This window comes from Gekko japonicus, unplaced genomic scaffold (assembly GCF_001447785.1).
Source record: "Gekko japonicus isolate JY-2015 unplaced genomic scaffold, Gekko_japonicus_V1.1 scaffold623, whole genome shotgun sequence".
Taxonomy (NCBI): domain Eukaryota; kingdom Metazoa; phylum Chordata; class Lepidosauria; order Squamata; family Gekkonidae; genus Gekko; species Gekko japonicus.
The window spans coordinates 757,760-782,894 of record NW_015174293.1 but is presented as its reverse complement, the minus strand read 5'-3'; the positions used below and the strand labels follow the sequence as shown (position 1 = coordinate 782,894).

Genomic DNA, 25,135 nt, shown 5'->3' with positions numbered 1-25,135 from the left:
CGCCTGAGAGGTGCCAGAGAGATGGTACTCCCCCCCCACACCGGGTGCCCACGTTAATGCATGCACATTAGTGCTCCACCTCTTACAATAAGATTAGAATTTCAACAGCCAATCCATATGCAAAAGAACCTCCTCAGGAAAGCTCCTCCAAGATAACAAATATGACCAATAGACTCTAAATAGTGTCTATTACTATTTATGTTTATACTGTTTATGTTATGAAAATTACAAATAAAACATGAAAATATATATATACTCCTCGCATATTAAATGTATATCTATAGCATACTCTGGGGGGGGGGAGGAAAGCTCCTCCATTAGCATGTTTTCACAGTCTGGGAAACTCCTTCAAGGTAATGACTCAGCCCTACCCCACCTTCTGGAGTAGATATAAATTACCTGCCTACCGTTTTCCTTCTCACCTCGACACAGAGAGTACTCCCTCTTTCTGTGTTATACCTCTGAGGATGCCAGTCACAACTGCTGGCGAAACATCAGGTCCTACAATGCCAAGACCACGGCCAGTCAGCCCGGAAAAATCTACAGCAACTAATGAACTCCGGCCGTGAAAGTGTTTGACAACATAATGTGTGTATGTTTCCCCCCGCGATGCAAACCGTGAGACACCCGGAGGCAGTTTCAGGATGGGGAAACGGCACCAGAGGTGGACTGATACCTCCCAGCACACCATCTGTGTGACCCCCTGAGCCGGCCACCGGCACCCATTTGACAGGATTCTCTGTTACTGACAGGATCCGCACCCCGCCTTTCTGCCCTCCCAAGGGCTTCCGGGGCAGCTTCACAGCAGGACGCATGGCAGGTGCCACATCTGCCTCTTCCTCAAGCAGCGATCGTCTTAAATTGGACAGCTGCGCTGTTCTCCAAGTACACGTGCTGCGTCAGCTTTAACATGTCACGCGTGTTAAATGTCCGGATGGCTGTAGCACAGCCGGACATGAGCCTGGGGGAGCCCCCTGGGAGCCCGGAGAAACCTTTCGGGGGGATCAGCTTTGAGAGGCTCGGGGCTGCTGCCAAGGGAGCACCTGAGTCTCAAAGGTTTATACCCCCAAATTCTTGGTGGTCTCTCAGGTGCGGCCGGACTCGAATCTGGCTGCTAAGTATTCAGAAAGAGAGAGAGGTGAACCTGGGGATGGACAAAGGACAAAACTGGAGCTCAGCCACACCCTCTACACCCTCGGGGGGGGCTGCCCCTCTGGAGCATCAGCCTCCCCCCCTCCGAGGAAGGAAGGGCAGCCGGCACCCCAAGGAGGAGGAGGAGGAGACTGGATGTGTGCCCTATGGGGCCCTCCACTCACGCAGCGTCTCATCAGAGCGGCTCACAAACTCCTCTCCCTCCCCCTCCCCCCACAACAGGCACCCCCTGTGGGCAACGCTCCCTCTAAGCTGAGGAGTCCTGTGAGCAAAAATTCTACTTTGTGAGCTATACTGGCATTAAAGTTGGGAGTGAGCTATTTGGCTGCTGCATAAATTAATCTCCCCTGGAGCCCCATCCTTCCTGAGCCAAGACAAAATTGTGTGAGCCGGGGGCTAAAAAACTGTGAGCCAGCTCACACTCACTCAGCTTAGAGGGAACACTGCCTGTGAGGCAGGCGGGGCTGAGAGAGCTCCTGCCAGAACTGCCCTTGAGGGAACAGCTCTGACAGAACTGTGGCTTGCCCAAGGTCACCCAGCCAGGTGCGAGTGGAGGAGGAGTGGGGAATTGAACCTAGTTCTCCCAGATGAGAGTCCGCCTGCACTTCACCAGGACACCAGACTGGCGTCCTCCATTCCCTCTTGAGGCCTCCTGTTCTCCCTGGAGCCCCTCCCTTTGCAGAGCCTCCTCCAGGGGCCACTCCCTGCTGCTCTGCCTGCCAGGGCTGCCTGGGAAAGAGCACAAAGTCTGCGGGGGGGGGGGGGCGAGCGCGAGTGTAATGCACAGCCCAGGCTTTTAACTCCCTGGGGGCCAGGGTCTCCCCCCCCCCCCGGCCACCCGGCTCTGCAGTGCAAGTCACCCGGGAGGGCTCCGGGGCACGGCGGATACACCCCGTGTCAGAGTACCTCATAGAGCCTCAGGTCCTTCTCTTGAACCAGCTTCTTCACAAAAGCGGCAATGAAGAGCACCCAGGCGGCCATCAGGGTGAACGGGAGAGAGTAGGTGACGCTCGTGAGGAACCTGCAAAGGGCAAGGCCAGGATACAGTTACGGGAGAATCCTGTTCAATGAGGCAGAGACAACAAACACCATTCTCAAAGCAAGGCTGGACATACAGGTTTTCCCTGAATGGTGGCATGCAATTAAAATTACGGGTACAATTTTAGAAACTGGAGACGTCTTGCCCTAAGACCGACTGAGGCACAGCCCTGCGGGTCCTCTAGTCCCCATGCTGGACCATCCGTTTCCCTGCCTGTACGCAGACTCACACAGAGACGTTTCCCCAGCTCAGCTCAATGCAGAGCAACAGGCGCCATCCTCTGCACTTGGCCGTGCGCCTACTGCTCTGCTGGCAAGCTATGCAGACAGGAAAGTACAATATCGGAGCTCTTCAAAGAGGTCCGTTGCTGGAACAAACCGGAGCCCCTTCCAAGGACTCCTGGGGAGCTTAGCCAGCAGTCTGCTGCCAACTAGATGCGAAACAAAATCAAGGTGGTCACTTCCACTACCAGGGCCAGAGATCCAAGGAGGCTGTCTTTGGTGTGCCCCCTCGGACACGTGGCTAGAGGGGAGAGAGAGAGAGAGAGAGAGAGAGAGAGAGAGAGAGAGAGAGAGAGAGAGAGGGGGGGAGGTAGGCTCTAGTCCTGCCCAGTGTTCCCTCTAAGCTGAGTTAGTGTGAGCTAGCTCCCAATTTTTTAGCCTCCGGCTCACACATCTTTGTCCTGTCTCAGGAAGGATGGGGCTCCAGAGCAAACCAACTGATGCAGTAGCCAAATCGCTCGCTCCCAACTTTAATGTCGGTAGCTCACAAAGTAGACTTTTTGCTCACAGGACTCTACAGCTTAGAGGGAGCATTGGTCCCGCCTCCTCCTTTTGCTGGCCCAAAGGTGAGCTTATTCCTGTATTCTCCCTTGGGGGGGGTGGGGATTCGAAGCCCCTCCCTCCACGGCTTTTCTTGAGTGAGGGACTGAGCAGCTGACGGACATGCTGGCTGTCAACGTGCAGCTCTGTCTTCCCGCGATGCGGTCCTAGGGTCGGCGTCACCCTCGCCTTACCAAAAGCTCCTCCGTGGGACATCACAGCCCCCCCCAACCTGAACCCTCACGCAGGAGAGCTCTTTCCTCTGCCAAGGGAGCTGTGAAAGGGGCTTGGGTGGCGTTTTTGTTTCTTTAAAACATTTTTATGCTGCCGTTTTACCCTATCGGGGTCCTCGAGGCGGCGAATGTAAGAATGCCAAAACGTTTACACCATTAGAAGTACCATTAAAACCATAAAATTCCGCTAAGGGGCAATAAATAACCGTTCCTGGGGGTGGGCCAGATGAAACGGAGGAGTCTTCATCTGCTGGCGAGAGAGACATGGAGGGGACACCAGTCAGAGTAAAGACCTGCTTGTTAAGAACAGAGGATCGGTTACGGTGGCATATTCACCTTCACCCGATTTCGGAGCAGAACGTATTTGCTCAATTTTGGGCTAGTTTGGAAAGCAGGATTATAAGCGCATAAAACATATGGATATGTTTTTACACAATGAGACGTATAACTAACCCTAACCCTAACCCTTACTGTACACCATAAAACAATACCCCATTAGTCGCTGTAGATTTACCGGGTTGTGAGGCCTAACGGTTCTACAAAGCCAAGACCACAGTTTCACAACCCGGAAAATCTACAGCAAGTAATGAACTCCGGCCATGAAAGCCTACGACAATACCCCCATTTTTAGCAAAGATCCACCTGTGCAGTAAGAAAACAAGGCATGCTAGAGAACAAGCCCATTTTGTTAACCCTTAGACAAGAACGTCATCCTTTGGAGACAGTCCTCCTAATGTGTACTGCCCTTTGCTCAGCCGCCTTTCACATGGATCAGAGGATCCCCTCACAACCCGGGGGGGACTGGCAGGCCTTTCTTCTTGCCTCCAAAACGTTACTCCTCCTGCTGACTGTAACTGAGACGGGCACTTACATGTCTTTGCTGTAGCAGGGGTATGGCGTCCCCTGAACTTGCACCGCGATGTCTTCCAGCTGCTTCCCCGTCTGCAGTTCGATGATGGCTCTTTCGAGGCTGTCCTGGATGTAGACGAAGGCCCGGCTGTAGATCTGGCTCTGGGAGGCCGAGTTATGCGGACCCACCGTCCAGATTTTCTCTCGGATCCTTTTTGTCGTTTGGGAAATCTTACTGCTCATCCGAATGGTGTAATTGACCAAGGGTGGAAGGGAAAGACTCCTATGGTCTGCTCCATCCCTCTCTTTGTTGTCTGAGGGCAACCTGAAAATGATGCCTTGTAAAAGAGAAAGAAGACAGGCATTTTGCCTTTCACCCATTTATACTGGGATAGAGCACAGACCAAAGGTGGCGGAAGCACAAGCCCACTGCAGACTTCTCGCACAAATATCATGTCGAGAGGAACCAATAATTGTGTCTGAGATGTTAAAGATGCATAGCAAAAGAAGCCCAGTCTTTATTGCCATCATTCTCATAGACCGGCGCTGGCTGCCTTAAGGAGGCTTGGACTGCTGCTAAGAAAGGGAAAAGGGATATCCCCAGTCTTAACGACTTGTGCACATCTGGTAAGTAGCAGAAAGTGGGTGGAAGGTTCCCAGCCACTGAGAACGTGCAAAGTGCTTTTTCTTGCCTTGCCAGACTACTCAGAAGCAAGTCCCATTTTATTCAACAGGGCACATACCATAAAAGCGTTATCAGGGCTGCAGTCTATGCGTCCCTCTTCTCCTGAAATCTTACAAAATAGCTCGATACCTCTGTCTTGATATTAATGGCATCCAAAGACATTTCTCCTCTCGTGGAGCCAAAGAACCTCAATATCACCAAGGGAAAAAATTGATAGCAGGACCATTTTTCCAGGAGGAGGCAGAGTAGGGGGCACCCGGGCTCAGAAGGGCCGGGGACCCCTGATGGACTTCATGGACACAAGAGATCAGCAGAAGAAAACACGAGTCCCGTGGCAACTTAAAGACTAACTGAATTGAATGATGACCCTGCACTAAGCAGGGGGTTGGACTGGATGGCCTCTATGGCCCCTTCCAAATCTTTGAATCTATGAATCTTAACATCTATAGATTTAAATGTTACTGTCTTTAAAATGTATCACTGTTAGACTGTAAGAGGCCACTGGACTCCTGTTTGATCTTGCTGCTACGGACTAACATGGCTCCTCCCCTGGGGAATCCTAAATGAGGCTACGTCCTTTTTAGTCTGTGGACTTCAAAGGATTAGGAAAGGTGTAACTCAGCAGGGCATCGCAAAAGAGTTACAGTAAAAGAAATCCTTATTCAAACACCTGATTTTGTTTCTGGTAGGAAACTATTTCATTTCAGCAAATGGAATTAAAATTCAGGTGACATTACTCACTGGCAAAAAGCTCATTCTTCAGAAACAGTTGTTTCGCAAGCGTCTCAAGCTCCTCTTCAGACCTCACCGGTTTGATGCGATCAAAGAGAACGCAGGAGGAAACATTGACGCTGAGTCTTGATAAGGTGTCGAGTTGATTTATGATGTCAGCGTTACTTTGCAGTTCCAAACGTATATCATCTTATGGTGCTATAACCCCTTCGTTACCCTCCTCTGGAAGCCACAAGAAATCCTGGAAATCAATATGACTGAGTTCAGAGGGATTCTGGGAAAGAAGAAGAGGAGGAGGAGGAGGAGGAGAGGAGGAGGAGGAGGAGGAGGAGATGTGAATGTAAAGAGGCAAGCACAGGAAGAAGAAGAAGAGGAGGAGGAGGAGGAGGAGATTGGATTTATATCCCCCGCCCTTCACTACCCAAAGGAGTCTCAGAGTGGCTTACAGATCTCCTTTCCCTTCCCCTTCCCACAACAGACACCCTGTGAGGTAGGCGGGGCTGAGAGAGCTCTGACAGAAATGGCTCTGTATAGAAATATTGATTTCTAAAAGCCTTCTGCCTTCTCCTGTTCTGTCTTTGATAACGCTGTGCCTTGTTTCCTGTTACAAGCCAAATGGTGGGCCCCATGGCCCAATTGCCATACCATAAACCCACATTCTTCACACTTCCATGCTGGGAGAGACCAGATGGCCTCTGCCAAACATGCCAGAGGTCACGTAGCCCATGGACTACCTGGAGTTGGGGGCCATGTGACTGCAGGCGTGGTTTCCCAAACTCCTAGCCTATCCCCAGTTGTACCCATGACAACCAAAACATTGGCCACACACCCTGCTACTCGTGATTGGCTGCATGGCCATGGCTAGTCATGATTAGATTGGGGTTTAATTGTCTGGTCCCTTGGAAGAGAACTCTCTGTTCCTGCACTCTCTCTACTTGGTTGAATTGCACCTGGAAATGCTGTCCCAGGTGGAACAAAGAACTGCTCTGTCAGCTGAGCAGATGCTTGCAAAGATGGGATTCCTGCTCTTACAAATCCCTTGGTGTCTAACTGGATTTTTTGGACTGATGCTATCCTGAATTGGTAAATATGAATTACTGTTTAGTTAAGGCAAAGTTCCCTAGCCTTTCTTGTTTTGAAATCCTTCTGGTCTATGCTAAGTTCTGTACTGAATAAACTTATTCTGGTTTCTAACTTGGCTTGATGTTGAAACTGGATTCCAAGGCTAAATCTTGCAGCCGGAATGCTGACCACATATGCTACCTAGGTAAAAGTTTGCATCTCTGGGAAGGAGGTGCTAATGTGTTAAGTCCCAGATGCCAGCTGAGAGCTCTGAATCTCTGCTCTGAGCTGGAGGGGATTATAGAATACTGAGAGATTCTGGTGGTTTATTGCTCTGAAATCCAGAGAGGATAGCATACCTTTCTGGGTTGTTGTTTAAGGTATTAAAAAGTATAGGCTTCCCCCTCATTCCTGGACAGGCTTGAGGGGCAGAAGCCTATACAGGCTCTTTTTCAAGAACAGCTCTTACCAGAACTACGGCTTGCCCAAGGACATCCAGCCAGGTGCAAGTGGAGGAGGAGTGGGGACTCAATCCCGGTTCTCCCAGATTAGAGTCCGTGCACTCAACCACTACACCAGACTGGCTCTCCAGAAGCCTCAGCAGCCTCGTTCTAAATATGGACAATTTCAAATTTCTCAATGCTGCAATCTCAACTTGGTTCCTGCTTTCGGGCCAAACAAGGCATGACAGTGTCCATGTTGCTGGCCACCATTTTAAAGAGATTTAAAAGCAGCAAGAGGGCCAGACCCTGGTGGGGCCCATAGCGTGGTGGACTGAGGAGCTCGTGCAGGGGGGGGCGGTCTCAGCCCTTGGGGAGGTGCAGAGGGAGGGGACAGGAACACCTCAGCCGGGTCTTGTGTGGTGGGCCTGACCCAGACCAGGGCCCCTGTGTCGTCTTTAAACGTCTTCGATGGTGGGTGGTCAGACCCACGGATGCCGTCCTGTCAAGTCTGGCCCCCAGTCTCCTCCTCCTCCCAGGCACTCCTCCTACTCACCCCATTTCCCACCTCCTGTCACTTGAGGGACGAGGGAGTGGGAGAGCAGTGGGGCGCGGGGTGGTGGGGGTGGGGGAGTGGCGGCCAGTGAAACACAAGGAGGGGCCCGGGAGCCGCCCCCCCGGGGCCCTTCGTCTTGCCCCTGTTCATGGCTCAAAATGGGATGGCTCAGTCCATGAGGCTGAGGTGCACTGATGTGTAGGAATAACCCTCCCCTCCCCCCAGACTCTCTGCACTGGCTGCCTGCCTGTTCAAGGCAAGGGGCCAGTTTGGACCTCTAAAGGGGCAAGGGGCCAGCTTGGACTACTGTAATTAATTCTACGCAGGCCTACCCTTGAGGTTGACCTGGACATTACAGCTGGTGCAAAATGCAGCCTGCTAACAGCAGTGCCTATGCGGGCTCATGTTTGGCAGGTCCGCCGCCAATTGCATTGGTTACTAGTAGGGTTCCAGATCCGCTTCAAGGTGTTGATAGTAACCTTTAAAGCCTTACACGGCCTGGGATCAACGTATCTGAAGGACCGCCTGTTCCTGTATATGCCCCGAAGAGCACTACGCCCTATGGATCAACACCTCCTGGTTGTTCCTGGCCCCAAAGACACCCGACTTGCCTCAACCAGGACAAGGGCTTCTTCCGCCCTGGCCCCCGCCTGGTGGAACCTGCTCCCCATTGAGATCAGGGCCCCCCTGTGAGAACTACTTCGATTCCGCAGGGCCTGCAAGACGGAGCTCTTCTGCCAGGCCTTCGGCTGAGGCAGCGGGCGTCCACATATGGCCTCCCTGAGGTATCGATCACTCTGTTAACAAGTACTGGCTATAGCCAGAAACCTCCCACAACCACGGAATATCTTTTTTTTTTGCTATGAGCTGTGACCACCATTTTAATATTTATGAAGATGTTTTAAATTTTAATGTTACTTTATTAACACAATTTTTGTATAAATGATGTTGTTACCTGCCCTGAGCCCACTTCTGAGAAGGGCAGGCGATAAATGTGAAGAAATAAACAAACAAATAAAGCCCCTCGCAACCTGGAACTTGCATACCTCGGGTTTAAGTGTGTGCCCCCCCCCACTATTTACACAGGCCAGGAGCTCTTATCTGCCCTGCTCTCCCAAGACAAACTGGAGCAAAGGTTCCGATTCTGTCTCTTGACCACATTGGCTTGAGAGGCCCTTCCGGTCCGAGCTTCATCCGCCTCTTTCCGCCTCATGCAAGGGAGCTACTTGGGCGAGAAACACAATGGGGACACGTAAAACTGGGCTGCAGGTTAAAGCGGTCCGTGAAGCCCATTTGTAGTCTCTGAAAATCTTTGTGGCTGACAAATCAAAATATCCTGGATGTTCCAGGCCCCAAGACCATCAAATTTGCGATGACCAGGGCTAGGGCATTTTCGGTGGCGGCTCCTATCTGATGGAATGAGCTCCCAGAGGAGATCCGGGCCCTGCGGGACCTTGTACAGTTCCGCAGGGCCTGTAAGACGGAGCTCTTCCGCCAGGCTTTTGAATAGGAGCCGCCGTCACCACTGTTCCATCAACGCCCTATAATTTCCGCATACTGTCATCGCTGGTGCGGGTACCATTGGAGGGAGTGGGACGTGCCTAGGGACAACAGTGGGGCACTGTTATGCAACTATATTATTGAGAACACCATCTTGACTTTTAAAAATCTGGAAGTGAGTAGAGGAGCACCGGAAAATGTTTTAAGAACTCTGGTTAATTATTTAATTGTTCATTTTGTAAGTTTAGTCTGTATTTTATTGTTTTATTGTTATTACCTGGCCTTATGCCTCTGTTAGCCGCCCTGAGCCTGCGGGGAGGGCAGGATATAAATCCAAATAAATAAATAATGTGGGAGCTCATGTAACATCGTCACTCTAGTGAGTGAACGAAGAGTCCTGAGATCAGTTCTGTTTGTTCATTATCCACACTGGTATACAAGTTTTGTCACAGAGAAATATCTTTCTGAGTGGCTATTATGTACAAAGATCACTTTTCTCTTTCCTGGCAACTACACACTTGAGATCACCGTGATGATTACTCTCTCCAGTGCGCACACGCGCACACACACACACGGCAAGAGAAATGGCCAGAGAACACTCCAGTCATACTTCATGAGGTTCAGGCCACGCTCATTGCCGGATTGGGACCGCTTTATTACTGACACAGATGCTCCAGCTTCCATTATTAAGCTCCACGGTAGTTGTTGAAGGGGGGGTCTCCCAGAGAGCCTCAAAAGAAGTCCAGAGCGTTTCATGCACACAAAACGGGGCTGCAGGAGTCACTTGGGAAGGCAGGACTTCCCCCTCCTTGGCCTTCCCTAGCCGCTGCATCCTGGGAGGACCGATGAGGACTGGCACTGCCTTTGCCCTCTTCACCTCCAAAGCAGCACGGGGGACGACTGGAAACTGATGAACAGACTCAGAAATGCAAAGCCGGCTGAGGACAGAGCTTGAGCTACAGAGCTGACTCATTCACAGATTGTATCATGACCTGGGGGGGGGGGGGGAGACCAAGATGTGGGGTGTTTTGGTTCTTCTTCTTCTTTCTTTTCTTTTGCCCAGGAACGAGGATTCCACTTGGTGAAGTAAAGTTTTGTTGTTGTTTTTAATTGACTTGTAGGAAATACTTATATCCTGCCTTATTTCCTGAGACGAAGCCGCAAGAGCTCCAAGGTCGCCAGATCATCAGCAGCGTCCAGCAACAAGTGAAAAAAACGTGCACAGCTAGACCACAAAGGGAAGGGTGGAGCCAAATCTGCCCAAACGGCTTACGCCTCCGTCAAATGCTTCTGGAATGAAACTGTTCCGCAAGTCTATATTTATTTACTTACTTCATTTCTTCCACGTTTTGGCCTCCCTTGCCGAAGCCGGCTGGCCCATCTGAGAAGATCTTATCGCCTGGTTTATGGCCCAGCTGCTCCGGTTTTGAGAACACTGCGTTTGTACATCACAGGGCCATCTGCTCTCAACTCATACTCCTTGCCTTAAACTGTTTTACTCATTTATTTCCTGCATTGTTTTAATGGTTATTTCGAATCGCTGTTGTAATATGCCCTGAGCCCACTTGCAGGGAAGGCAGAACATAAATAGGAAGGAAGGAAGGAAGGAAGGAAGGAAGGAAGGAAGGAAGGAAGGAAGGAAGGAAGGAAGGAAGGAAGGAAGGAAGGAAGGAAGGAAGGAATCCCATTTTTCTCCCCAATGAGGACCCAAGGTGGGTTACATAATTATCTTCTCTTCCATTTTATCCCCACAACAACCCTGTGAGGTTGGTTAGCCTGAGAGTCTCTGACAAGCCCAAGGTCACCCAGCAAGCTTCCATGGCAGAGTGGGGGTTCGAACCGGCTTCTCTCTGATCCCAGCCTGACACTCTAACCACTACCCCACGCTGGCATGGCAGACACTTGAAAATAATTCTATCAGAACAGATGCTGGAGGATTTGGGGATCTGTGGATGAAAATGTCTCTCCCAGTCACGAAAGAGCCATTCACAGCCCCTCCCCTCTTCTGAAGGAATGGTCGGCCCTTTCGCCACCTTGACCAGAACCAACCCAAAGCCGATGCTCTCAGGTCTTCCTCTCCTTGTCCTCATCGATATGCTCATACTCGCAGTCGCATCAATCGTTTATCAAAGAGATGACGTGTCCAGTGACTTACCCAGCTGGTTAATTTGGTTCAGGAGTTCAATGGCATCCAGCTTCACCATGAGTTTGATGAAAACTTGCACAAAGGGGTTCTGCAATGTGTTCTGCCAAAGGGCAAGATAAATTTGCTTTAACAATGAAAATCACATGCATCTCGCCAGATTTCAGAACCAGAGTTGGGGTACGTTTGTTTCTAGCCCGCCACTTTTCTCACTGGCAGTTCTTAAAGTGCTGGTGGGGTGTCTCACTTCCCAACACTGTGTTGAGAAATTAATGTGGATTCACATATAAATCCCGGTCCTCTGAGATCTGGGGTACCAAGTTCAGTTTTCAAACAAGGAAGACCAGGGGAAAGTACAAGACGTCTCGAGCCAAACAGTTTCGATGCCGCCTTTCTCTTTTTGGCCACCATTCACTTGTAATGAGATGCTTAGTAGCAAGCCTAACCCATTCTGCAACTGATGCAGGATGCTGCTATGTCTAAGTTCTGCACACCTGGATAGAAGATCAAAACTCCATTCTCCAGGTCACCAGGGAACTATTCCCCACCTCCACCTGCATTTAAAGTAATTCCAATGCAGGGAGTGGATTCTCTATCCTAGCTAAGTTCCCAAACAAGCTCAGTATACCTAGAACCCTGCTCTATAGGATGTTTAACAGAATGATTAATCAGACTTGCAAGCAGAGGACTTTTCCTGCAGGAGCGCACAGGAGAGGAGCTCCGGCAGTAAAGAGCCCAGGGGGCGGGCACATGCAACAAGCCCCGCCCCCTGCTCCCAGCAGCCCAGTCAGAGCAAGAAGCAGCCAGGTAAGTTGCAGAGGGCTCCTCGCAGCCCCCTGGTCCAAAACAGTCCAGTGGCACCTTTAAGACCAAGCTTTATTCAGGTACAAGCTCTCCCTCCTCTGCGAGGACAGATCTGCACGTTCTACCCCCCCCACAATAGCTAGCAATCCAAAACAGTCCAGTGGAGCCTGAGCGGTGGGTGTTGCCTTCTGACACACTTCCGGTGATGTCAGGGGGTGTGGCATATGCAAATGAGCTATGTTAATGAGCCCCTGTGCCTCTTTTTCTACGAAATGACCCCTGCTTGCAAGTAAGCTATCGCCAACTGAGACATGCACACAAGACACAACAAGAGGGAGAGTGAACATTTCATACCTTCAGTACTGGGATGGTCTGCTTCAATGTGGTCAGTGAATTCATGATCAGGGGTGAGTTTTCCAGCCACTCCTGGGATTTATGTGCCAGGTCAGCCATCAGCTTCAAAGTTGAATTAGACTTAAAGGATTAAAAATAAATAAATTGAATGGTCTGTGAAAAATTCACTTCCACCCAATTACGATAATTTAAGGGGCAAAACTATCAATACAAAATTTCATTCTTAGTCATCTGATTGCATGCATCGATGACTTCTGCACAAATGTATCAACGCTACATCCGAGGTCTTCCAGCAGCACCAAAGTCACAAAAACAAGTAGACGTTGCCTCCAAAACTATGGCTGTCACCACCACAACATTGGTACAGGCATGGGAGTGCTTGAGACTATTCTGGTTTCAGTCAATAATTTCTAGCATGCACGGCTGTTTCTGTAAAGTTTCTCCCCAGCCATGTCACATCTTTAGAGAGCAAATTGACACTGGGGATCCTGGGGCTTCCACAACACGGCAGGAAAATAACTCTTCTAATTGGCATCTGCTGCCAGTACCCGGCACATCCTAATCTATGAGAGCTACCGCTCCCACTGATGAGTGTGGGATTACCTTTCCCATGATGGCTCGCGTTTCAGGGGTGTCTGGCGTAAACAAAATCTTCCCAAGCAGCATGGGCTTCAGGAAAGACCAAATTAACGCCCCAGTCGGTGTCCTCACCAGGTCCAAATAGAATGACAGGCAGAAGGGGGCTGCAGAGAGAGAGGGGGGGGGGAGATTAACACGAGTAAAACAGATTCATAAAAAGGAAACAGATACTGTCAACTGGTCATAAACTTTTGCAGAATCACTAGGAAGCCTTTCTTTCACTCACACAAGTAATCAACACACACACGCCCGTTCCCACTGTAATGTGTAGCAATTTGTCCAGCTGGGAGAATTGGCAAGGCGCAGTGGAAAGATTCAGAACAAAAGGGACCAGTTTTATACATCCCTGAGTCCAAGACTAAGTCCCACTGGAACAACAACAACAATAACAATAACAATGGGATTTAGTTGTGGCTAATTTAAGGTGCACAGATTTCATCAGGGGCTTGTCATGGCTCATGGCTGCTGGACTGTTCAGAACATAAGAGAAGCCAATGTTGGATCAGGCCAATGGCCCTTCCAGCCCAACACTCTGTGTCACACAGTGGCCAAAACCAAAGTGCCATCAGGAGGTCCACCAGCGGGACCAGAACTCCAGAAGCCCTCCCACTGTTGCCCCCCAAGCACCAAGAAGACAGAGCTTCACTGCCCCAGGCATAGGAACATAAGAGAAGCCATGTTGGATCAGGCCAATGGCCCATCCAGTCCAACACTCTGTGTCACACAGTGGCCAAAACCCAGGGGCCATCAGGAGGTCCACCAGCGGGACCAGAACTCCAGAAGCCCTCCCCCTGTTGCCCCCCAAGTACCAAGAACACAGAGCATCACTGCCCCAGACAGAGTGTTCTGCTAGAGTGTGACTATATTTTGCAAGGGGCTTCAAACTCATCCACTCACTGGAATCCTGTGGAATGCCATATTTATTCATAATATGTTTCACCCCCTCATCTTGTGTGGACGAATGGTGAACATTCTGCTCTTCAAAATCAGGAAGCAGGGATTCAAAGAAGAGAGGAGTGATTTCCTGGTTGCAGAGAGATTTGGAAATGGTCTTGAACGTCCCTGCATCCATTGTGAGGTTGCTAGCCTTGAACAGTGCCTGGAGAAGCAAACCAAAGGCATATGGACAAAATAAAGAGCATATCAAAGAGACGTTTTTGGCAAGCAAGTTAACGGCAGCATTCCCAGTTTATATATGACATAACATTTCGATGGCACCACATTACACTGGAAGCCAGAATGGTGCTCGAACAGAGAGCAGATTGGTTTACAATATTGGAAAAAGACCTTCCAAATGCTCAGAATTAATTCAGGTTTATTCTTATTCTAGTATCCAAAATCTTTGATGCAGCAGAAAAGAGCCAGAGTCCAATCAGCACCTTAAAGACCTAACAAAATTTGTGGCAGGCGAGGAGCTTTCGTGAGGCACTGCTCGCTCCTTCAGATACTTCTTTCCTTTCCTCCCATAAAAGCCCTATAATGCATAGATCTTGAGCAGCGGATACTTATTTATTGTCCAATAGATGCAAGGACGCACATTCCTATTTCGCCCACAGAATCCACCTATTCAGTGGCAGACCCACAACTATGGAACAACCTCCCCGGGGAGGTGCGCCTGCCCCCCCCCCCCTTTGGATCTTCAGGAGGCACCGGAAGGCGGTTTCATTTAGGAGTGCATTTGACTAATTTACTTTTTATTTATTGACAGTCCTAAATGAGATTTTAAACTGGCATCTTTGACGTGTTTTATGACTGTCATCTTATCTATATCGCAAGCTGCCTTGAGTGCCACAAGGTAGAAATAGTAAATGTTTTAAGTAGAGGAAAGTTGTTCTTCTCCAACAGTCTGTTTTGTGAGCCAGCCAGCCCCTCCCCCCACTGCTTTGTCCATCCGACACCCCCAGTTTATTTCTTTGCAGACGGAGTTCCACAAGCAAAGGGTTTCATTCGGCAGAGGGTATCACTGCCCATTTCACTGCTAAATGCAGCTAATTTAGCTAAGTTAGCTAATGTAGTTAATTTAGGAAAAGGAAAAGGTTTCCCTTGCTTGAAAGCCAGTAGAATCTGACTCTAGGACAGGGCTGGCTCGCCCGCTAGGCGAACTAGGTGATCACCCAGGGCGCAGAAACACCTCGAGCCGGCCCTGCTCTAGGGATGCGGTGTTTATCTCAGTTTCTAAGCCAAAGAGCCAGTGCTGTCCGAAGACTTCTCCGTGGTCATGTGGCCGGCATGACTAGATGCTGAGGCACATGGAACTCTGTGACCTTCTCACCGAAGCGGTACCTGTTTATCTACTTGCAATTTCTTGCTTTCGAACTGCTCGGTTGGCAGGAGCTGGGGCCAGACAACGGGAGCTCACTCCGTCATGCGGCACTCGCGTCTCAAACTGCCAAACTACCGACCTTCTGGTCTGCAGCTCAGCGTCTTAACCACTGAGCCACTGCAGCCCTTGGTTAATTTAGCTAACTCTAAATTTTGTTTTACTGCTTCAGACCAACACGGCTGACCACCTGGATCTACCCACTATTCCCGCTTGGCTGTCTTGTGTTTTCAGACCTCCTGTGTGGGAAACTTCCTACTATCTGCTCCTGTCTGCTCTGGACAAACGCTACCCACGGTGTTGGGGCCTTTGAGTGTATTTGGTATTTTAAACGGAGGCTCGATGAGAGAACTCATTTTTCACATAACGGGGTAGGGTGGGGGAATAGGTCCTGCTTGCCGCTTGCTGGCGGAGAGAACAAACCTTGGAAAGGGGGGCGTTTCTTGACTGACGCATCTTCTTAAGGGAATGGATGGCGTCCAAGAGCGGGCGCACGTCCGATTCCACCCGGCTCTTGAAGTGGTCCAGCTCGTGGAGGAGGCCAGACACCTTGTCCAGAGAGGCCTGCACTTCCTTGGGGAAAAGCATCTGGAAGAGAGGAGAGGCAGCGACAGTTGACCCAACAGTTGACCCAACACGCTTGTCCAAGGCGAGGCCTCGAGAAACAAGGCCTCAGGGTGGGCGAGGGGGAAGGAAGGAACTGCAGGAGAATCCAGCAGACGCCAGGCACTCCAGCGGGGCAGCAGAACCACAGCCCACACGTGAGACCCACAGAGAGAGAGAGAGAGAGAGAGAGAGAGAGAGAGAGAGAGAGAGAGAGAGATCTGCGGTTCCTTTGTGCCCGCACGTTCCCTCCCATCTGAGGAGAGGGGGTCACCTTCCCCAGGGGCTCTGGCGGGTACGCGAGTAGAGCCCCTGGGGAACCCTTTCCGACCCATGGTGCCCCCTGCAGGAAACCTGCTTTGCCCGGGGCCCTGGAGCCAGCCCCCATCCACACGCCTCAGGCCACGGCAGCTCCCCCACGGAGGCAGTTGCTGTCTCTTGACGGGGACTTGGCTGTGGCTGACACAGGAACCCTTTCAAAGGCCTCCAAGGCCAAAGAGAGGCAAGGCAGGAGAGCCACGGCCTCTCCTCAGGGCTGAAGGGGCCTCCTGCCTTCTTCGGCCGACTGCTGCTCGAGTCCTTGCCCGCCCCGGCCAACGGGCCCACCAGGCGACACGGCGGAACGCCTGCCGGTGGGGTCAGTCCCCAAGCGGCTTCACGGTCCTGAGGAAGCTCCGCAGGGCGAGGCGGTGGGGACTCCAGGTCTCGGGGGTGTCTTCCTTCTCAGGACAAAGCAGGGTTGCCAGCCTCCAGGTGGGGCCTGGAGATCTCCTGCTGTTACAGCTGATCCCCACCTGCCAGAGATCAGCTCCCCTGGAGAAAATGGCTGCTTCGAAGGGGGGGGGCTCTGTGGCATTGGACCAGGCCGAGGCCCCTCCCCAAACTCCGCCCTCTCCTGGCTCCACCCCCAAAGTCTCCAGGTATTTTCCAACCCAGACCTGGGAACCCTAGGACAGAGCAAGGGCCTCGGCAACTTACGAGCACCTTCCGTGCCCTTCATCCTACCCCATATCCACAAGGCTCCATCCCTGAAGAAGTCCCAGGCCCAGCCAGCCTCTTCCCCTGACCTACCTGGTGCCCTCACCTGTCGCCAAGAAGCCCCACCCCACCTCATCACCTGCCAGCAACCTCCTTATTTCCCAGCCCTTCCCCCACCCCCGCCCCCTGTTTTCAGGAAACCTGGCAGCTCCAGTCCCCTCCAGGGCAGACAAAGAGTGATGAACACGTGGAACTCACTGCCACAGGAGGTGGCGGCGGCTACAAGCAGAGACGGCTTCAAGAGGGAACTGGATAAACATACGGAGCAGAGGTCCATCAGTGCCTCTTAGCCACAAGGGATGGATAGGGACTCTCAGTCTGGGGCAAGGGATGCTCTGTCTTCTTGGTGCCTGGGGTGGGGGGGCAACAGTGGAAGGCTTCTGGTGTCCTGGCCCCACTGGTGGAACTCCTGAGGGCCCCTGGTATTTCTGGCCACTGTGTGACACAGAGTGTTGGACTAGATGGGCCACTGGCCTGATCCAACACTGGCTTCTCTTATGTTCTTATATAGAGCAGAGGTCCATCAATGGCTATTGGCCAGAAGGTATAGGTAGGAACTCTCGGTCTGGGGCAAGGGATGCTCTGTATACTTGGTTCTTGGGGGAGGGGGCAACAGTGGGAGGGGCTTCTGGTGTCCTGGCCCCACTGCTGGACCTCCTGATGGCACCTGCTATTTTTGGCCACTGTGTGACAGAGTGTTGGACTGGATTGGCCACTAGCCTGATCCAACACTGGCTTCTCTTATGTTCTGATGTTAAGAGAAGAGGTCCATCAATGGTTATTAGCCAGAAGGTATAGGTAGGAACTCTCGGCCTGGGGCAAGTGATGCTCTGTATACTTGGTGCTTGGGGGGGGGGGGCTACAGTGGGAGGGCTTCTGGTGTCCTGGCCCCACTGGTGGACCTCCTGATGGGACCTGGTATTTCTGGCCACTGTGTGACAGAGTGTGGGACTGGATGGGCCACTGGCCGGATCCAACATGGGCTTCTCTGATGTTCTTATGAGGACACCGGCCACAACTGGAGCTTTGTACTGCTTCCCAGCAGGGTCTGGAGCTTTGTACTGCTTCTCTGAAGTTCTTATGTTCTTATCCTGGCTGCTCCCAGGGCCCCCGGCCCTTCCCAACGGAGCTTCCAAGGTGGGGTCCTTGATACCGGGGCCCTTGAAAGAGCCAGCAGGGCATGGGGGTCAGCGTGCGGGACAGAGAGGTCAGAAAGCAGAGGTGCGATTCCCACGCAGGCAGGAAGCTCTCTGGGTGGCTGGGGGGGGGAGCACTCCCCCTCAGCTCTCCCCAGCTCACGGTCTGGCGGTGAAGATCCGGAGGAGGAGAGGAGAATCAGGGCCTCTGCCTAATATCCTGTCCTGGAGGAGGAGCAGGATATAAAGAGTCTGATAAAGAAAGCAAAATGCCTGCATGTGATTGATGCACACCGGCCTAGAAAACAGAGAACGAGAGTGGGAGAGAGAGATGCAGCATAAAGTCCAAGACAAACCTTGTACATGAAGTTGTATACATCCAAGTATCGCAGAAGTGTGATCCCCAAGACATAGGATTTGTGGACCCTTTCTGTGAGCGGCAGGTTGCAGAAATCCTCGGCTACGATTCCCAGTTTAGCATCAGCGCCACCGTTTGGACAGGACTCCAGCTGGAGCATCTCAAAGAAGAGCTGCATTGGCCAAGAAGAGAGGCAGGTTAGGGGAGAGCGAGGGCAGGTGGAAGCCACCTAATTTCTCCCGCTGGGCCGAATGTCGCACTGCCACGGCAGCCCTTCGTCCTTCATAAGAGCAGGGGTCATTTCGAGGGGGAATGAGCCGGAACGGCATTCCGGGAATAACGATCCCGGGAGTAGGGAGCCCAGGCATGCTTGCAGGCCTCCCCTTTGCTCCCCCAGCCAGCCCGCGGCGTCGGGTTGGCTGGGGAGGGGGAGGCAGGCAGACATGCCCCCTTTTCCCCCCTGAGCCTCTCCACTTTTGCAGAGAAACCCGGGGAAGTGGGGGGGGGTTAAGGGAAGGGAAGGGAAGGGAAAGGCATTCTAAACATGCCTGGGTTCCCTGCCCAATCTTCTCCAGGTGCCCCGCAGCCTTGGGGCACCTGGAGAAGATCAGGCAGGGGACCCAGACATGCTTGCATGCCTGCCCTTTGTCAGGGGGTGTGGCATATGCTAATGAGTTATGCACATGAGCTCCCGCACCGCTTTTCCTACGGAATGAGCCCTGCATAAGAGGCATCATGAGCTACAATGCTGACACGGGAGGTGAGCACACAAGGCGTGCCCAAGCCCTGCCCTGATCTCCAGGACGTGACCCGCTTGTTCACCAGACTAGACTGCCCTTGGAGGGGAGGGGGAGACTGTGGGTGCCGCCTGGATCTTCTCCTCCTGTCACCCCCCACCCACCCACTGCAGCCCGGGGCAGGCAGCCAACGGTGCCCTCAGCGCCTTCCCAGACCCTGGGAGGAAAAGGTCAGTAAGCAAGGACAGGGCAGAGCCACTGTGGTCACTGCACTGCTTCACACCCGGAATGCAGATGTGAGAGCTGGTTTGGTGTAGTGGTGAAGTGCAGGCGGACTCTAATCTGGGAGAACTGGGTTTGACTCCCCACTCCTCCTCCACTCGCACCTGGCTGGATGACCTTGGGCAAGCCGTAGTTCTGACAAGAGCTGTTCTTGAAAAAGAGCTGTTTCTGTCAAGAGCTCTCTCCGCCCCACCCACCTCACAGGGTGTCTGTTGTGGGGAGGGGGAGGGAAAGGAGTCTGTGAGCCGCTCTGAGACTCCTTCGGGTAGTGAAGGGCCATGGGGTATAAATCCAATCTCTTCTTCTTCTCTCACTGCAGGGCCACCCACCCACCCACCAGGAGCAGCCACCCCCCAGGACATGGGACAGACACCAATTTCAGGAGGATGTCTCAGTAAGAAAGATGTCACTGCCTTGTTTCAGTCAAGTGATCAGAATCCATGTTTTATTCATGTACATCCTTAGGGGTGCGTGCACACACACACTTAGGCTCCAGGCCCCGGGTGTGAGAGGTAAATGAAGGGTGGGACGTCATAACACATTTACCTCCGTCCTGTTTTCTGGAAGAGGCATTTCGAGTAGAGCCTCTGTGCCTTCCACAGACATTCCCACCACATTTCTGAGATCCTCCTTGAGGCGGTCAACGTCTCTGAACAGATCTATTATCGTATCTTGAAAACATCACAAAACAAAAATTAGATATTACAGTTTGATCCTGTCCTCTAGAAACACTGCCCGCACTGAATATCTGCAGCCGGCCTGGCAAAAGCTGAGGAAAATGCCTCAAGAGTGGCACCGTGTGGAAGATTTAAACATGGGAGAATTCAGAGGTCCTTTCCCCATTTTGTCCTCTCTTGTACTCTGGTACCTGAAGGCACTTGAAGCCGGTGAACATTTATTTATTTATTTTATTTATACCCCCCCCCCCCGCCTCCCCAGCCACGGCCGGCTCAGGGCGGCATACAGAAGAATAAAACAGCAATAAATAATATCAACAGTCCTAAAAACCATACAAGCAATTTCAACACTAAAAGGTGCTAACAGGTGATGATCCAGGTGCTATTATAAAAATAATGACTTAAAATTCCATTTGAGATGGCGCTCAAACTTCAGTGCTTTCTTCATGGTCGACCCCGATCTAACATTATGCGGCTGGCTCAAGCTGTTTTGATGACTGCAGGGAACAGGGTTCTTCCCCCGGGGCGGCTCCTAATTGAAACCCTGGTGGAAGAGCTCCGTCTTGCAGGCCCTGCAGAACTGCATAAGGTCCCACAGGGCCCTGATCTCTTCCAGGAGCTCATTCCACCAGAGAGGAGCCGCCACCGAGAAAGCCCTGGCCCCGGTTGTAGTTAGCGTGATCTCTGGGGAACATGTAGGGAAAGACAGTCCCTCAGGTATGTAGGTCCCTGACTATAAAGGGCTTTAAAGGTAAGAACCAGCACCTTGAAGTGAAGTTGGTATGCTATTGGTAGCCAGTGCAATGCCTTCAGCGCAGGCTGAATGTGCTCCCGCATTGGGAGGCCTATGAAGAGCCTGGCTGCTGCATTTTGCACCAGCTGTAGCTTCCGAATTTGCAACAAGGGCAGCCCCATGTAGAGAGCATTACAGTAGTCCAGTCTCAAAGTGACCATTGCATGGATCACTGTTGCCAAGTCATTGGTGTTCGGTAGACCCCTTTCTTGGTGTGTTTATTTAAAAATGTTTCACATACAAATGTATAATTAAGATTAAAAAGACCACAATATTAATAAAACATATCCTTGGACCAAAACAAAAAACACCTGAAATACATTCCACTAGTTAGATTTTTCCTCATATTTTATTCCAAAATGCTACAAATAAATTCTCAGAGCGCACAGATGATTCAGCTAATTGCCTTCCCTCAGCAATGGATTACATCTGCTTCTCAACCAATCTTTACTAAACATCAGTTTTCCACTTTTGTCAAACCTGGACTCCGGCTCTTTTCTCCTGCTCCAGACAGACTAATGTGGCTACCCATTTTGACCGGTCCTAAACGTTTCAGTGGAGAGATGTAGTTTTTGTCATGGAGAACTGGAACTGCTGGTACACAGAGCCCTGTCCAGAATTCCATCACTCATACAGTTTCGGAAATGCTGGCAACACTCTGATACGCTTTCCCAACCACGTCTAAAGCAAACCCACCATTCTAAAGGAGGAAGCGCATGAAAAAATTACCTTGCTTCTTGGAATGGGCTGCAGTCTTTGTGTGATTCACGAGAGAATTCACAGAAGCCAAATACCGAGGGATATCTTGGAGATAATGAAACTGTGGGACATTTTCTCGAAACCTGCCAAAATAAAGAGAGGCATAAATGTGTACCTTTTTCAGAGAACAACGTAATGCTTCTACTGGGGGCTTTCAGGAAGGCCTTACCACTTAATCTCCTGCTGGAGTTTTGTGGGGTCTCCGACGAGTATTTCTCGAAGTTCTCCAGGCATGCGCCCATGATTAATCAGGCTGGTTGCAAGACGGTCACTTAGGGCAACACCATGGAGAAGCTTCCTGTGGAACCGGCTTTGTCTGCACAAGTCCACAAAACTGAGGTCGGGGAGCTGGCAGGCCTGCTGCGCTGCTCGGAGCCACTCAGCGTCACAAAGGGCCGAGGTCAGGTTCTGGAGGCGGGAAAGCTTCAAATGCAAACAAGAGAGGCACAAAAGCCATTTAGAAGTGGGTGGGATACCCACGAAATCCAGGAAGCTACTTGAAGGGGGGCTTTCAGGACCAACCGTTTTGGCTCAGGCAACCCTATTCCAGCTACAAGGGATGAGGCCTGGCCAGCCTTCGCAGGGCCCTTTCCCAGGCCCAACTGATAGCAGAGTCCCACTTGAGTGGGGGAGAGCAGCAGACCCTCGCCACTGGCTGGGGGCTGCGGAGGCCGTTCCGAAATGCCCCGGACTCTCCCCTGGGTCAAGGATATCAGAAAGGTGCCATTATCCATGAAGATGCGGTTTTAAACACTGCGCTGGTGTATGGCAAGATGCCTACTGTTTGAATGTATGAATCTACACCGAGTGTGTTTCTGAGGTAATGCAGGACCAACAAAGGCCATTCCCACCACCAAGACTGGGGCCTGCCACGTGCTCAGGCCTCCTTAAGCAGATCTTTTTATCCCGGCATTCTGAAAAGGCAAGCACCAGCCACTCCCTTCAGTCCATGAACATCCATGAAGAGAGTTTCAGAGGGCGGCCATTTTGGCCTGGAGCAGAAGGGCAAGACCCAAGCCCGGCAGCACCTCAGAGGCCAACAAGGGGGGGGGGTTGGGGGGGTGAGCTTTTGGGAATCAGAATTCCCGTCGGTTCTGTTTAGGCCACCTGGCAGCGTGAGGGATCAGAGTACAGTAGGGTTGCCAGACTCCCCACCCCCACTGCCACCAATCAGTGGAACTCCTGCAACAAAATCCTGACTGTTGCTTCTCTTGGGGAAAAGCAGATCTGAAAGGAGATTTTGGATGGAGACAGACACACCACAAAGGGGAAGGGGCTTCATCCATTTCCTGCACACCGAGTCCCTCAGCCCCTCCAAAAGTCACATTTCAGTGATTTCACTCTGTGGAACTGCAGATGAGAATGTAAAGAGGCAAGCACAGGTAGAAGAAGAAGAAGAAGAAGAAGAAGAAGAAGAAGAAGAAGAAGAAGAAGAAGAAGAAGAAGAAGAAGAAGAAGAAGAAGAAGAAGAAGAAGAAGAAGAAGAAGAAGAAGAAGAAGAAGAAGAAGAAGAAGAGGAAGAGGAAGAGGAAGAGGAAGTTGTTGTTGTAGGGAGGCCTTCAGTTGTTGTAGGACATATAGCATCAATCTACTCACTCTAAACATCAGGATTTCTGAGACCGAGGAGTAGTTCCTGGAGGCGTCACGGTGGGCAAAAATAATCTTTTCAGCAGCATCTTCTGCTAAGAAAAACAACCATCGCATGAAGGTCTTCCCAGGCACTGAACACTTCCATACACCTCGTGCACAAGACTTCAAGAATGTCTCTTTTGTGACCTGGGCTTTGGAACCGATGATTCGAGGCCCTGGGACCTACGGCTATTCTTTAGGGCAAGTGTGCATCTGAATGTTGCAAATGAGGTCCTGCAGTGAGGTCCTGCAGTGAGGGGTTTTGTTCCCCTCCTCCCTCTGGCTCTTCCTCTTCGCTCTGCCCGCTCGCTCTTGGCCTGGGGCGGGGCCTTCAGCCTTTCCCTTCCTCCATCTCTCCCTCCCACATTCTTACCTGCCGACCTGCTTTGTCTCCCTCCCTTGGCAGCCCCTGCCCCCTCTTCCTTCACTGACTCACCTTTTTCTTCTCCCCTCCCCCAGCTCCAGCTTACCCTCCTTCCTTTACTGCCCATCCCCATTCCCATTTTCTTTCCCTTCCTACCTTTTACATTTTTGGTCCGTCTCTCCTAGCCCCCCCCTCCCAGCTGCCATAACCTGAGGCTTGCAGTCCTCAGCAATGTTGGCTGGGGTGTGTGTGTGTGTCTCCTAACACCCCACAAATGGCCAAGATCTCAGTGGCATACTTCTTTTTCTGAAAAGCACACATTAGCTCCATGGTTTTGGGATTCTTCTAGTCCCCAGGGCATTGTGCAAAGAAAAAAAAAACCCGCCACCCGGTCAGTTCCTGGTTCAATTGTGTGGATTCTCTGGTCCACACTTTATGGCCCAGCTCAGAATTAGACACCATGAATGTTGTCCGAAAGTCCAACACAAGTAACACCTGTATGGGAAAACAACAACACCTAAATAAAGGGGGGAAAATCCTACAGACACAGAACTGTCCAGGTGCTTTCACTACTGGGGTGCTGAGGACAGAAGTGGGGGCGAAGCAGAGGTTGTTCCCCCCCATGGTTGGTTTCTGATTTCTGAGTTTGGTACGTAGCTGGCTGAAGGCAGCACTACCAAAAATCTCTTAGACCCAAAGGAATGCCACGTGACGAGCATCATTTGAGCCACAGAATGCTGCTGTGAAAACACTGCACACCTGCAGTCTGGCCACGTGGGATGGAAACACTGAAGATGTGTGTGTTTCTGGCTAGAGGATCCATGCCTGAGCCCAATTCAAGGTGTCGGTTTTGACCTTTAAAGCCGTTCATGGCTTGGGACCAGGGTAACTGAAGGACCCTCTTCCCCCGTACGTTCCTGCCTAGGAAATCCCTGGGAGGGGCCCGCCTGACTGTGTCCCATGGATCAAAGAAGCTTGTCTGGTGGGTACAAAGAGAAGGCCTGTCCGGTGGCTGTGTTAGACTCGGGTTCGCCTTCGACAGTGATGCCTACACCTGTGGTGTTAATAACCTGCTTTGATGGAACCCCCGCACCCCGTCCCTCTCCCCGCTCGCCTTCCCAGAAGGCAAGCGGGGAGAGGGACGGGGTGCAGGTTCCATTGAAGCAGGTTATTAACACCACAGGTGTAGGCATCACTGTAACCAGCTGCCTGCTCATCGCTCACCCTCCCTGACATTCCTGGTGGGAGGGAGGGAAGCTGTGGGAGGGAGGGAGTCTGTGTGAATGTCTGTAGTTCAGGGAGGCAATATGCAGTAACCACTTTCTCAAGCAGCACCTTGGCAGTATTCCCATGGGAATGTCCTTGACGTTGATAAGACTGTGAATGGGTGGGTTTTATTTATATTCTGGGGCCCTGTTCCCCCCCCCCCC

At 51.5% G+C, this 25,135-nt stretch overlaps 1 protein-coding gene across 1 annotated transcript in view; it reads right to left on the bottom strand.

Annotated features, from left to right (window-relative positions):
• The window catches only part of ABCA12 (ATP binding cassette subfamily A member 12), a 169,373-nt gene that overhangs the window by 58,510 nt on the left and 85,728 nt on the right, over positions 1-25,135 (bottom strand). Inside the window, exons 12-24 of the mRNA XM_015424058.1 lie at positions 23,309-23,394; positions 21,882-22,135; positions 21,683-21,795; positions 20,030-20,154; positions 18,463-18,636; positions 15,753-15,917; positions 13,907-14,108; positions 12,974-13,113; positions 12,371-12,490; positions 11,225-11,315; positions 5,521-5,700; positions 4,117-4,432; positions 2,059-2,173 (exon numbers count right to left, since the gene is read on the bottom strand). Coding sequence (XP_015279544.1) covers positions 2,059-2,173; positions 4,117-4,432; positions 5,521-5,700; positions 11,225-11,315; positions 12,371-12,490; positions 12,974-13,113; positions 13,907-14,108; positions 15,753-15,917; positions 18,463-18,636; positions 20,030-20,154; positions 21,683-21,795; positions 21,882-22,135; positions 23,309-23,394 — 2,081 coding nt within the window. The remainder of the gene's footprint in view (positions 1-2,058; positions 2,174-4,116; positions 4,433-5,520; positions 5,701-11,224; positions 11,316-12,370; positions 12,491-12,973; positions 13,114-13,906; positions 14,109-15,752; positions 15,918-18,462; positions 18,637-20,029; positions 20,155-21,682; positions 21,796-21,881; positions 22,136-23,308; positions 23,395-25,135) is intronic.